This window comes from Podarcis filfolensis (assembly GCF_964270895.1).
Source record: "Podarcis filfolensis genome assembly, chromosome: 1".
In the NCBI taxonomy this organism is placed as follows: domain Eukaryota; kingdom Metazoa; phylum Chordata; class Lepidosauria; order Squamata; family Lacertidae; genus Podarcis; species Podarcis filfolensis.
The window spans coordinates 27,139,457-27,154,278 of NC_139604.1; the positions used below are offsets into that span (position 1 = coordinate 27,139,457).

At 41.3% G+C, this 14,822-nt stretch overlaps 1 protein-coding gene across 2 annotated transcripts in view; it reads right to left on the reverse strand.

The window, feature by feature from the left end:
* Positions 1-14,822, reverse strand: part of CERS6 (ceramide synthase 6) — an 86,073-nt gene that overhangs the window by 6,957 nt on the left and 64,294 nt on the right. Inside the window, exons 6-10 of one of the 2 annotated variants that reach the window (XM_083577449.1) lie at positions 12,915-13,007; positions 10,311-10,439; positions 8,544-8,650; positions 1,295-1,451; positions 213-236 (exon numbers count right to left, since the gene is read on the reverse strand). In XM_083577449.1, coding sequence (XP_083433575.1) covers positions 213-236; positions 1,295-1,451; positions 8,544-8,650; positions 10,311-10,439; positions 12,915-13,007 — 510 coding nt within the window. The remainder of the gene's footprint in view (positions 1-212; positions 237-1,294; positions 1,452-8,543; positions 8,651-10,310; positions 10,440-12,914; positions 13,008-14,822) is intronic. The other variant, XM_083577450.1, reaches the window with a different exon arrangement.

The window sequence follows — 14,822 nt, forward strand, 5'->3', positions numbered from 1 at the left end:
CATGTTTAAACAAACTGATACATATCTCTCTTTCACTCCTGAGAACATGCTCAATACCTTTGGGCTTGGAAGCCCTCAACAAGCGTGCATTTTAAGCAGAGTGGCTGTGCAGAAAGACAACCACTGAAGAAACAAGGAGAGAAGATGCAATAATAATAATGATGATGATGTTTGCGTGGCATGTGTGTTCATTTTCCCTCAGGGAAACTTACATGCAAAGGGTTCCACTTCCCAGCCTTCAAAGGCAGCAGAAAGAAAATAATTAAGAAGGTTAAGAAAGAAGACACATATTGTTTGGTGTTAAACAAGTGACTTCTGCTAGGACGGAAGAGAACAAAATGCAGTTCTGAGAGAACAGACAGAGAACTACCAGAATCACTGAAGGCTCAACTCTATAGAAGCCACATTCTCTGACATAGTAGCACCCTGTTACTGTCTATTCAGACTACACTGCAATACTATGGGGTTGCAGAGGAAGCTCTGAATTCCAGAGGCCTAGCTCAGGGCTGCTTTGCACATTGCAGTTTTAAGGTGTACCTATGGGTAGGGATGCGGTTGGTGCTGTGGTCTAAACCACAGAGCCTAGGGCTTGCCGATCGGAAGGTCGGCAGTTCAAATCCCCGCGACAGGCTGAGCTCCCGTTGCTCAGTCCCTGCTCCTGCCAACCTAGCAGTTCGAAAGCATGTCAAAGTGAAGTAGATAAATAGGAACTGCTCTAGCAGGAAGGTAAACATGCTGGCCACATGACCCGGAAGCTGTACGTTGGCTCCCTCGGCCAGTAAAGCGAGATGAGCGCTGCAACCCTAACGGTCAGGGGTCCCTTTACTTTTACGAAACCCTTTAGAAAAAATGCAATGTATGGAAGCAAGCAAACCCATGTTTGCAAGTGCATAGATCATACAAATGTGTTTGCCAGTGAACTGGAACTGATAGCAGCTTCCGGACAAGTTTACATTTGAAGTGGAAGATGCAAATTTCCTGCCAATATCATGTGTTTGTGGCCTTGAGAAGTATAGCAAAGAGCTTCTCTGGTTACAGTAAACAAGTTCCATAGATGAACCAAGGTAAGCCTAAGTGGAACAGCTGCCCTGAATCAGCAGCCCATGCTCAATTCAACTGAATACTCAGACAGTCAATATTAAACATACAGTTTCAAGACCTGATGTGTCTTCTGGAAGGGAGCGACAAGTTTTTGCCATAGATTGATAAAGTCAAGTGACTTGAGGGAACTGTGCTAGTTGGGAAAAAAATTACACACTAGAAAGCAGAAGACAGTTTTTGTTTTTTTCCTTACCTTGCCTTTCAAAATTGCTTTATAGGCTGCCTTTACTATTAGATAGGACCAAAAACAGTGGAGAACTTGAAGTACCAGAAGTAAAATGATAAAGATCGTCAAGGAAGGAAAGCCACCAACTGCTTCGGGCAGTTCAAATATTACTGTGTTCAATACCCTGGAGAGAAGAGAAAATGGCAAGTCAATATAAAACAAGAGAGAGATGGTTCATTTCCCAACAATGCTTCCCATTCCCACCCCTACTGGAGTCATTAAGAATGTAATAACAGAGCATGAAAACTGGTCACTCAAGCGAGCCCATCCACATTATCAATGATCTCCAATATGAACAAGGTCTGGAATGCTTTAAAATCAATACATCTGCATCATGGCTTCCCAAAGTGGTTGATACTGACCTCCTGGGGTCAGTGGAACTGTGCATGAGGTGAATAAAGATCTTGGGGTCAATAGGGGGTCAAAAAGGGCCTGGGATTTAAAATAGGTTTGTGAGACTGGGGGGTTGGGGGGAATAATTAGGAACTATGAGTTTCAGAAATAAAAGGCATGTGCTTCCTTTGCCAATGAGGAGCCTCTGTATTTAATAAGTTCCCTCCACAAAACAACAGTACTCTCAGACCACGCTGTTTCGTTGCTAAAAGAAACTGTATACAGGTGCAGAGTTTCACTTTTTAAACAATTATTTTTATAGCATCAAAGTAATAATTCCAACACCTCCCACAAAGATATAAAAGGAAGCTGTCATCTGGAAAACTTCAAGCTTTTATTGAACTGCTGCCCCGACTTATTCATATGCTTGTTAAAAGCTGTAATTCTCATTAGAATGCTATTATTTTCACTCATTTTACTTCCTTACTCCTTACATGTTATGATTCCTAGTAATGGTTACTAATGACTGATAAGTGTTGACTGCATATTATTTCTTGACTTTATTTCATTTACATTCCTAAGAATTTGGGTCAGTGTCAATGACACCTTTATAAGCTCATCAATGGGTCAAAATGAGCCCTGAAATTTGAGAAACCCTGTTTCATGGGAGGCAAGTCTACACATTGCTTTGCTTTCCCAGTGACTCCCATTGTATTTTATTTATGTTCCTACTTTCTTCTATGATGGAACTCAAGGTGAGGCTTCCAAGGCAGTCTTCCCAAACAAGACACTCACCTTAGCCATCTCTGCTTATTTATTCGTTGTTTCACCTCTGAATTATCAACCCGGGACATTCAATCTGGATGAACTAATGTATTCATCTAAAATGCTTACCAGTACTGTTTCCATTGGATTGGTTCCTGCATATTAAAAGCCCTGCATCAACACTAGCATATCATGTGACTTGAAGTACTACTGATCAGTTCCCGTAATCTCATTTTGGTGTGAATGATATATGACCCGTTGAATCCCCAAATGGACTAATCAATAATTAACAGAACATCAGCATATTGAAGATTGTACAAGCTATTCTAGGGCTCAACTGATATCAAGTTATCTAATAGAAAAATGAATGATTACTAGCAACCCTATTGTTTTATAATCTTCCAACTATTTGTGAGGTGGGAGAGACATAGATGTATATATTGGTGAACTGGTTAATGAAATGTGTGTGTTTCATATTACATTCTTCTCTCTCACCCCCACTCTGCATTCTTACCTAATGAATAAACCACCACTCTGATTTGATGCTTTTGACTATTATTCCAGTGGACTGAATCATAACAGAAACTAGTTTAGGTAGCTAGACAAAGATTACTAGTGCTGCTGACACTCCAAGACACTTAGATTGATCCATGTGATAATGAATTGATCCATGTTATGACCCTGAGCTATGCTACTAATACTGTTATAAGCATTTGATTACTTAATTTTAAAGGAAATTTAAATACACTATATAAAATGAAATGTTTATATTTTTTTGTAATAAATCATTGTTGTTCAATGATAAAGACACACTTGGCTCTCATAGGTTCTGCAGTAAACATTTAGTAAGTTTGACTAAAGGGGGGGGGACTAATATGGATGATAGCTCACTGAATTAATATTTTCTACAGGGGTTGGGCTTTTGCAGCAAATGTAACAGAGAGCTTTGTGGCATCTTAAAGACCAATAGATTTATAATTCCACGAAAGCTTATGTCATAATAAATTGGTATTTATTGATATACAAGACTCTTGGCTGAATCACAGATGTAGCAGACTGAATTTAACCACTAGATGGCATGTTTAGCAAGTTAACGTCAACTGTCTATATGGCATTGGTCTTGTGTCAGTGAATCCTCTGACATACATTAACTTGGAATGCCGTGCTGTTCTGCAAACTTTTGTGGTGGAAAACTAACATAATCAGTATGGCTGGGTTTAAGCCTCACACTTGGGATGGTTGACAACTGGGGCCAGAGGCAACTAAAGTAAAGGTGCCAAGATAACTTCAGATGAAAGATGGAGAATGAGACTCATGGTAAAAAACAACACTCAAGTTAATCAGACAAAAGGCTCTGAAGAATCTTCTCAGTGCTTAATTTGGAGGGAGGAAAATGTATTCATTTACTGATTTTTGTATGTTCCTTGGGTAGTTCACAGAACAAAGAAGCCCAAAAAATGTGAGAAAGTAGCTAGGACCTGAAATGCAGAAACATCAAGTAACAGTGGGTGGTATACAAACAAGTTGAAGGGTAGGACTTGACCACAGTTATCTAACAAAGCCCATGGCTTGGCAGGGATTTGAATCAGTTTCCCATTGTCCTAATCCAGGTGGTTTGCAACTCACGACTTGGGAAATACTGACCTATAGGAACCCTGTTATGGCTACAGAGGAGTTAAGACCAGTTCCAATAAAAAAACCTGTGCATTTGGAAAAAGTTGGCATTATTCCATTCTAAGTTGATGAGAATCTGTTAGTATTATTACTTAATTTATACGCCGCTTAATGCAAAAAACAGACTTCCAAGTGGCTTCTGAAGTATAAAAACCAGGTTTCAAAAATATCACTAAAATGCACACTAAAACAATCCCACATAAACATCCATACTGTCAACTAGACAGAGAACAAGCAGATTATCAGTTGGAGAGCAGAGCCTTTCCTGACCTGCCTATTTCTCTTAGCTAACTAAGACAAAAGAGTTTATCATTCATAGCCTTGAAACAGGGATACACCTGCACATGTGTGGATGAGGTTAGCAATGGAGCTAGACAGTCCAGAAGTATGGCCTAGTAGTGGTGGGGGCAGGAGGCAGACCAATATAATTCAGACTCACAAATATGCCACAATGGGAATGGAGAGTGGCTGATGAAAGTTAGAAAACAGCAATAGGAAAACACGAAGAGTCTTCCAGCTTAAAGTATTTAACATTTCCTACGTAAGTTATCTGTGCACTCCTTGACTGAGCTAGAAGAAATCTTTCTAAACTTTTACCGCTGCAGTAACTACACAAGCCGTTAACTGCACATTGCTATGGATTCTTCGCTCTCAATGGTCAGTGCACTTGCGTATTACTGATGACATTTCTCTGTTCTCTTCTGCAAAAACACGCAGAAGTGTCAAGTCAACTACAGCAATCTAAAACTAAAGCGCACACACGCACTGGCTTTCGGGTTCACTTCTCTGTTCTTGCAGCAAGTCTGAAAGTATTTGACATAAGTACTTGCAAAATGCATGCCACAAAAGAAAGCTAACTGACAAATGCATCCTTTCATCATTTTTCAGTATGAGATAAATTAGTTTAAGCTTAATTATCCAGCTGGACTATGCATCTGAATAGGTATTTGTAAAATTTATATGCCACTAACCTGCTCACAGGGGCTATTATAGCAGCCTGCAATAAAAATTTCTTTTGGGTTGATATGCCGGTATTTATTCCTAAACAAGCCAAAAGAGAATTTCCCAGAAAGATGGCTTTTAAACAAAGGAGAAAGATGAGGTGACAAAATGGGAACGTCCTTAGCAACTGCACAACATATACAATTTGAAGCATTAATCATTAAAATGGTGGTGCCTTCTGTTTTAGCATTCTCCACAGAAATTTAAAGTAATGACCACCTCTGAATTTCACATATTGGACAGGGTTCTATTAATTCTTATCTGCTGAAAACTTAGGGGTATATTTAGCCATCTTTTTGCATTAATTTAAAATGCATTTTTAAACCACCCCAGACATTGGATACTAGACTTACTTAAATTTAGCCCAGAAAAATAATTAATGGTGCTTCCTTAGTTTCCCCATACTCTTTAAAAATTAGTACAGTCGTACCTTGGAAGTCAAACGGAATCTATTCCGGAAGTCTGTTCGACTTCCAAAACGTTCGTAAACCAAAGCGAGGCTTCCGATTGGCTGCAGGAAGCTCCTTTGGAATTGCACAAGGAAAGAAAGAAAAGAAAACCTGCCTCTACCGGGGGAGGTCATATGTAAACAAGCAGATTTTTGCAATATCTTCCTACCAAACCATTAAAAGAAGGTTTTTTAAAATTCATGCAAATGTTCAAGGATGCATGTGAATAAACTAACACTACCAAAAAGCAAAAAAATTTTTTTCCTTCCAGTAGCACCTTAAAGACCAACTAAGTTAGTTCTTGGTATGAGCTTTCGTGTGCATGCACACTTCTTCAGATACACTGAAACAGAAGTTGCCAGATCCTTCTATATAGTGAGAAGGTGGGGAGGGATATTACTCAGAAGGGTGGTGGGAATGGGTGATTGACAGATAGCTGTGATGAGCCTGTTGACGACTCTTAACGACTGCAATAGGTCTTACAGGAAAAAGCAAGGGGTGAGAAGGTGAAAAATGGCTTTGTCATGTATAATGAGATAAGAATCCAATGTCTTTGTTCAGCCCAGGTCTCTCCATGGTTTTAAGTTTGGTAATGAGTTGCAATTCAGCAGCTTCTCTTTCCAGTCTATTTCTGAAATTCCTTTGTAGTAATACAGCTACTTTGAGATCTTGTATAGAATGTCCTGGGAGATTGAAGTGTTCTTTCTGCCAATCACCCATTCCCACCACCCTTCTGAGTTATACCCCTCCCCACCTTCTCACTATATAGAAGGATCTGGCAACTTCTGTTTCAGTGTATCTGAAGAAGTGTGCATGCACACGAAAGCTCATACCAAGAACCAACTTAGTTGGTCTTTAAGGTGCTACTGGAAGGAAAAAAAAAATTTTGGTTTGACTATGGCAGACCAACACGGCTACCTATCTGTTACCAAAAAGCAGTGGAGGTAACTATTGTACAGATTTCCTGGCTTATTTATTAAATCCATCTTCCTGATACCATTAAACTAGGCCAAAGCCACAGAATTGATAATGATTACATGAAATTTGTGCTCTATTGTTCCATGCTGCTGCTGCAGAGCCAGCTGGTCAGCTGAATGCCCCCCAAACCACCTTTTGTGGTGCTCTGTTCACATGGACCAGATTAGCAATGCAACTATGATGACTTAATCAAAACAGGGTTGTTTCAACCCGATTTTGTTTGTCCTGTAGGGGCTTCTCCAGGAAGAGCGGAAGAGTTAACTGAGGATCCTGCACAAACACTGACAGATGAAGAGCTTGAGGAGCTGGTGAAATCATGAGCAGAAAGTGACAGTAAATAAGATGGTGATGTTGAGCATGAGGCAGCAAGCTGGGACCTGTAAAAATATTCCGAACTCTTCCGTGCAATTAAGCACATGAACAATATGATTTATGTCAGGGAACTGCCATCAGCTCAGAGGCGAAAGGGCAGTTGTGTTATAGGGAACCTCCAAATATCTTGCGAAGCAGCTCCTCCTCCGGCGAGGAGGAAAACCCCACCTCCAGTGGAGAGGAGGTGGTGGGACCAGTGGATGCTAGGGAGAGCCTCAACTCTGAGGCTGAGCAAACCGGAGAGGAGGGAAGTACCCTTTTGCCAGCGCCCACTCTGCGCAGTAAGTTTCGGTGCAAGGAGGGGAGGAGAAGGCTGAGGGTCATGCGACTGTTATGCTGGGAGGGGGGGGGGCGTTATAAGGACTGCCCACTCCCAGATTCTGCTAGTGATTGAGCCAGACATGAACTTACGACACTCTTCACTGTAAATAGTTTGCACTAAGAATAAAGCCTGGAATAGGCAGGTTGGAGTCTTGCCTGTTTGCTCTCGAGCAACCACATCAGCACCTGACAATTTATGACTACAATCTCTCCATAAAACATACCCTGGATGACACTATGGGATTACAGACACCTCAGAGAGAGATGTTTGAAGAGGCAACAGTGGCAGGAGTGATCCTGTGAGGAAGTATTGCTGTAGGTGGTAACAATTAGCCCCCAAAGTGGGAGCATGTGATTGGGCTGGCTGGTTGGCAGCAATGATTGATTAGTAGCTCTGAGAGAGGACTCAGGAAAGCGACCCCCCCTCCTTGACAATGCTGGGTTGTTAAAAAAAAATTTTAATGGCTTCTTACAGGTTTTCCTTGCATTATGTGTTTGTGTGTAGTTCCCAGGAACTGACCCCATGTGTAAATTGCAGGCTTATTGTACTTGAACTTTATTTATGGTGCACAACACGAAACGCACAGTTTAGCTGTCTACAGACTCAGATCACATTATATCATATTCCGTGGGTTCCACTATGAGATAAGCTGATTCTTTAGTGGTGCTGCCAAACTAATTCAGTATGAGAAGCAGCAGTACATAAGAAAAGCAACCATAGCCCTTGAGAACGACAGGCAAGAGGCCCTAGAGCGGCAGTTCCCCAACTCATTTGGCCTAACACTCCCTTTTTTGGGGGGGGGGGAGATACTCAGTGCCCTCCCTGAAATCCACCTTCTTTAAGTGAACAAGCAGAAGGATGTAGTCACAAATTTGCACTCTTTTACGTATCTATGTTTCTACCTATGCCCCACAACACAGTAAAAGAAAGATGCTGTTGTAAATAGGCAGGCAAACTGTGACCCAGTTTCCAAGCCTGGGTGAAGCCAAAAAGGGTTTACCCAAGCCTGGGAAAGTGGGATCCAAGGGAGACCCAACAACGCCTGACCTGCCAGTAAGCATCATTCCACAACAGATGAAACATGCGCAAATGGCTTCCCAAAATTTTCTTATCTTCTTTCTTTATGCTTCCACTGCCCCCTTATTTTTATCCAATGAGCCCCATTGCCCCTGAGGCTACTACCGCCTCCCCCTTGATCGTTCCAGCGTCCCCCAGGGGGTGACATCGGCCACTTTGGGAAATGCTGCCCTAGAGGCAGGATGTGCTCTATCTACCAGACTTAAAACCCCTATAGTTCCATGGAAGCAGCAGATTTACTCACCATAAAGGATACAATCCAAGCCTTGTAATCATGAAAATGACAGCAAACGAGAGGAAGAGGAAATCACACAACTTCTGACACTTGCAGTAGTTTGCCATTTTGGCTGCCTATAACGAGGAAGGAACACGGGTTATCTCCTTAATAAAGTTACGTCTAAAATAATTATTGCACACAGTACCGGACAATTAATATTCAAATGATGCATAGCATATCAGTGTGAACTCTTTAGTGCCCTTACCTCTTCTACTGACGATGCTTCACACAGCAGCCTCATTTGCATATCACACTAAGCCAAACCATGGCTTAGTGTAATCACACAATTGTGCAGGTTCTGGGAGAGGAGATTATGGCTGCCTCGTTCTCCCTGGTTCTTTTGTTGAGCCAAGTCATTGCTTGGCTTCATGAGTCACCCAAACACAGGCTTGCAGTTTAGCTCTCTCCAGACCAACCAAAAGTGGTAATCATGGTTTACTACTCATGGTCTCAGTACAGGAGAGTTAAAAGGACCCCCCCAAAAGCCAACATTTTAGCCTTCTTTTCTGTGTGTTTTTTAAAAATAAAAATCAGAAAAACCTAGGGCAAATAAAAATTCAAACAATACTAAAAGCAGCAATAAAAAAGACAGACGTTAAGGGTGCAATTCTATATACATTTACATTGGAATAAATTCCATCAAGCAATATAAGATAACCTTCTTACCAAACATGGCATGAATAGGACTGTGCTGCAGAACACAGCAGAAACAGATTTTTGAGAACTCACATTAAAAGCGATTAGGTATCCCATAGACTTGCCTGTCACATCTCATGTGTACAAGGGACAGAAGGCAAGAGCTCTGCAGCTCACCTTAAGTGCCATGCAGGCTCACGTGGGAACAGGCAGTTCTGGAGGTAGCCTGGCCCCAAGTCCTTAAGGGCTCTGAAGGCTAAAACCAGCAGTTTAAATTGATCCCAGAAACAAACAGGCAACAATGAAGATGAGGAACATGGCTAGACTAATAAGCTCCAATCTTTGGACCCTAGTCTGGCTGCCACATTTTGGACTAACTAGGACACGAATAACTGAGGGCAGGTGTGTTTTCAAGAGAGGAGGCAACAGCAGGTAAATCATTCAAAGCTGATGAAAGGAAGTCTTCACTGCTGCCTGTATACCCAATAATGTCTCTGCACTGCGCACCTGCCCTTTCAGGGGAAATATAACCCTTGTCTGCAACAGGCTTTATATATACACCCAGGTCTCCCAGAATAAAAGTGATGCTAGTTATATAGACCTTTGCTATGATTCAGCAACTACATAGTATGAAAAAGCATTGCCGTAGTCAGTTAAAATGTGGAGATTCTATGGACTCCCAAATCCTATATGGTTTTTTTCAAGAACTCACTGAATAGCCATGTTTGACAAGTACAGCCCAACTGAAAGCATTTTACTCAAAAGAATGTTTCACTGTGCTCACGGTGCTTAAGAAAAGCAGCATTGAGCCACCTCTGAGACAAATTTCAACAGCTAGAAGCTTTCATGGGCTTTAGCAGTGTTTCCAAAATTTGGGTCCCCAGCACCAGCTGTTTTTTAGACTACAATTTCCATCATCCCTGACTGCTGTTCTTGCTAGCTAGGGATGATGGGAGTTGTAGTCCAAAAACAGCTGGAGACCCAAGTCTGGGAAACACTGGGCTGTAGCCTACTACTTTAAAACGTCGTTTGTTCTGGAAGAAATGTTTTGAAGACATGAAGATTTATTATGGCTAAATTTCTCTCTCTTACTCTCACCTCCAGCACGCTGTCCACCACATCATGAAGACACATAGTTAGGGCTCCCACTCGGATGAAATTGACTGTGTAGGAGAGGGTTATCAAAATGACTGCTATGATGTGATGGGTAAACATGATGGTAAAGTCCTGAGGTGGAGAGATAAATGGAGTTACAACATTTGTTCACAAATTAATTTGGCTTTTCAAACATTTATTCTTACAGATATATAAAATTAAATAAATGCCAGATATACAAACTCTGCACATATATTTTATGAGAGAAGATTAGAATGCAGTCAGGAACTTAGCAGGGGCACAGGAAACGGCCTTGTGCTGAGTTAGGCCATTAATCCATCTATCTTACTATTGTCTGCAAAGAATGGCAGTCGCTCTCTGGGGTTTTAGGCTGAAATTCATACAGCACCTTCTGAGTCCTGATGCTCTACAGTTTAGTTTTTTTGATTGAAATATTTACAGACTGTCCAGCATACTCAAATATTGCAGTAGCGCACAATAGTAAAAAAACAAATTAGAACAGTTTTCCGAACAGAGATTTGACAGTGCCCACAATTTTTTTTGAGCATCCTACCAAAGGTGCACAAGGTTGGAGCCTGTCTTACTTCAAAGGGGGAGTAAAATATAGCCCATTCTAGCGACAGGCCCATTGTGATATTGCAATATTTCCATGCTGCTTTTTTCTATGTAAGCTGATGTTTGTGCAAGTTCGAAGAATTATGACAGAGCCTGAAGTTGTAAAAGGATCAAAGTAGTTTAATACCATACCAACACCCCCAAATTCTTTATTTGCTGGTAACTTGAAGTAGCAAGGCAGAACTTAGTAGCAGCAGGAGGGCATCTGTTTCTAGGACTTCCCTTCATATACATCACAGCATTTTCAAGTATAGTAACATCTAGAAACTGCCAGGGCCTTTGCTAAAACTACATAACTGCATTTCACATGAATCCAACACATTCCTTCCCTCTCAAAAATGCAAATAAACCATTTAATTGAGGTAGCCATTTTCTAAAATCCTTTAAACTGACCTCAAAACAGCATCTCTCTCTCTCAAAATACCATCTGTCATCTGACCAAAACTCAGCAAACACATACATAAATTTGACTGATGTTAAAGTAATGACATTCTGGGGCAGCTATAAGCTTCTTAGGAGACCACACTCCCCACATGACTGTTTCTGTCTTCCATAAATACAATGTAGGAATGTGTAAAACAAACAATATAAAAACAATCACTGCCCCCCCCAACTCTTGCGAATACATCAAAACGCAAAGTGTGCCACTGTGAACTGGTGACAAAAGTTCATCTACCCAGTCACATTATTTTCGCGGAATGCTGAGCTGATAATACATGCTGGACTGCAGATATTGCTCATTAATCTTCAGTCAGGCAGGGATAATCTACTGGAATTTATACCCCACCAATAACTGAAAGAGGCTTTTGAACATCAGCAGTCAGTTCTATTGGAAGGTATTTTCCCGTCAGGAAATTGCTATTAGGGAAAAGAGCAGGGTAAGCACATCTCTGTGGTAGATTTCACTCTCATTCTAGGATCACACCATTGCCAGACATGATCCAACACATCTTTCCCCTCTACAAAGAATATTCCTTCTCGCTACCAAATTGGCCCAGAAGGCCAAGAAGCTGGATCTCCTGCGAAAAGGACTTCTGCTTGCACAATGGATCTCCCTCCCTCTTCTCTCTGCATGCCCTCTACGCTCCCCCAAAGTGGCTACTGGAAGGTTGGCAGAAACCCCTAAAACAGCACATCATGGGAGAAGCAGGGGGATGGCATGATCAGAACAGTGTGATGTTGAATCCCTCTCCGTATGTTCTGGTACAGAATTCTTCCAAAGCTTTTTGGAGAGGCTGGAGTTTGCTAGCAGATTGTAGTTTGCTAGTAAACTGTAGTTTCTGTAATCACCGTATGTTTGCGCAATGATCTAATAAATTGTCTTAAATGCTTTGACTGCTCAAAGCATTTATGTGACTGAGCAGAAGCCAACCCAAATTATTTGAATTAACTACATTCATTCGATAATTGAGTTAATAAAATGGATGATGAAAATGCTTATTCTTCTGCTCTCCAGATGTGCATCCACCATCTCTAAGCACCAGTGACGTTTGTTTATTCAAAAACATTTTCAGTTGATGGGACTCGTTAGTTGAATCCCACGGCCCCTCCAGACGGAGCTTGGAGTCTGGTGAGTGCTGCTGGTTTTGTAAAGGGTTTCCAGGGTTTAGAGGGTGTTTACAGGCTTTTCCAATGTAGTTTCAAATGTACACAATGTCACTTAAATGTGTGGTGCCTTTGGAAAGTAGCCCCCACATACATGGGGAGCTGCCTGTATGAACAGTGGCCAATATTGCCACACAGCACTGGAGATGTTAAAAACCATTTCAAGCTGGTTTGGAAATGTCAGCAAATGTGGCTGCCCCAAAATGCAGTTGTTATCCACCGCTGCCATCACTGCATTTAACTTTGACAGGAGTTCACAGCTAGAAACAGGTTGTTGCTAATTCAATGTACAAGCGTTCACCAAAGCGTACTTTCACAGCCTTCTTTAAAAACGGTTGCTCCTTAAAACCCACAGATTGCTCTTACCTTTCTTTTGATGTCAATGAACTGAGAAAACATTAAGGACCAATAGTACGACAGCTGAAGTATGTAGTAGTAATGCATTTCAGGCATCAGCGGCTGAAAGAAGGGGATATAAATAAAGAGATTAAAACAGAGAAGTTAAAAACATTCAGATCCTCACTTGAATGGCAACCTCAGGCCACTTATAGAATATTTCCTATCTGGTAAGATTTCTAGCGAGTTCCTCTCCCGCATTAAAAAAACTTACGGAGAGAAAAAACACCACCTTACCAACACTTATCCCTTTCTTCCTCTATGCGGCTCACATTGCTTCCTTGTTCTGGCCTGGTCTGCAAACACTAAACCATAGCTGAAATAAACTATTGCGTAATCTGAATGAGCTGCATGCTGGTGCCCATTGATCAAATTGTGAGGGCTTCCCTCCTCCAAGGCTTATGGTGCCCCCCCCCCAAACAAACCACAAAAGCCCTGGTTTGAATGACAAAAAGGCAGACTGTAGTTTGCTTCCCACCAGCACGGCAGGAATGAAGGTCCATAATAATATTAATCGTAATAGTAATAGTAATAATAATACCCCGCCCCACTCTGGGCGGCTTTCAGCACATATAAAAACATAATAAAACACCAAACATTAAAAACTTCCTGAAACAATAATAATGATTTTATTGATAATAATATGAGCACAATTTCAGGAGTTTGCAGTAGTATGCCGCTCGTTCACATTCACCCATAATTTATTTTAACTATGATTTAATGTGACACATGAACCAGGCTAGCATTGACGTATTATGAATATGATGCAGGGCAAGCCTTTTTGATAAAGGGAAGAGCTGTGACTCTGCTTAATTCTGGAAATAGGGCCTCCTGTATGCATTCAAATGCTTTGCACAAACCTTTTTGGCTGGAAACTTTTACTTATGTGGCTGGCTGGCACGTGGAACACTTGTCGTTTTCTATTTATGGCACACTGTGGGGAAATGGGTAGGTGAACCTACCTTTCACCAAAGCAGCTGGCCTAGTCAGACTTTGGGTCCTTTCCGACTCTAATTTCAACAGCCATCACCTTAAAACCTCTATATAAATTATTCTCTGCATAATGTGCTAATTAAAGGGATGTATTTGCCTTAGTGCTGACACTGAAGCAGAGTTTTATTTATTTATGATTTGGATAACCCAAATTTGTCCCCTACCAGCTAACGGGGATTTAAATGCTGTGCTGTACAGCAAATGTATTTCACATCACCCTTGCAAATGGATAATGTGCCAACGTCTATGCTCATTACAGTACCTTGAAAACTGTCCAACATTTTTTTAAAAAAATAATAGAAAGCCTCTTCTCCCACCCTGCATGTTCAGATGATTTTTTGTACCCTAAAAAGTTGGGTTCGTTCCAATACCTTTCAGTATGGTTTGCCTTTCAGCCTATAATCTGCTTACACAAGTGGATCCTACAACAAAATGTTGCATTGTGGCATCACCTCTTAACATTAATGCTTCTGTTCAGGGTTCTCTTCAGGCATGTCCTCTTTATGTTGTTGCATTCCACACACAGACACCCCCTCAGTTTGCCAGTTTTCCCCCTCAGTTGAAAAAGTTCAGTGTTTCATAGCTTTATCCTAAAGCCTTGTTAATTAGTGATGCTGGTGAAGTTCTTTAGAACCAGGCTCAGAAACAGGGACTGGAAAAATCTGCCTCCAAGGAAGAGGAAATGATGATGATGACAAGTCCTGAATGCCTTTCTAGAGCAGAAGTTGTAGCTTCTCCCACCTGTCTTTGCCCCCCAGCATTCCTCCTTATCTTCCCTCCTCATTGGCAGCGTGTAAGAAGTAGCAGCAATGAGTGGAGAAGAAAAAGAAGAGTGTTTTCCTTCTCCTCCGCTTCTCCTTCCCTTCCATCCATCCACCATCCAGA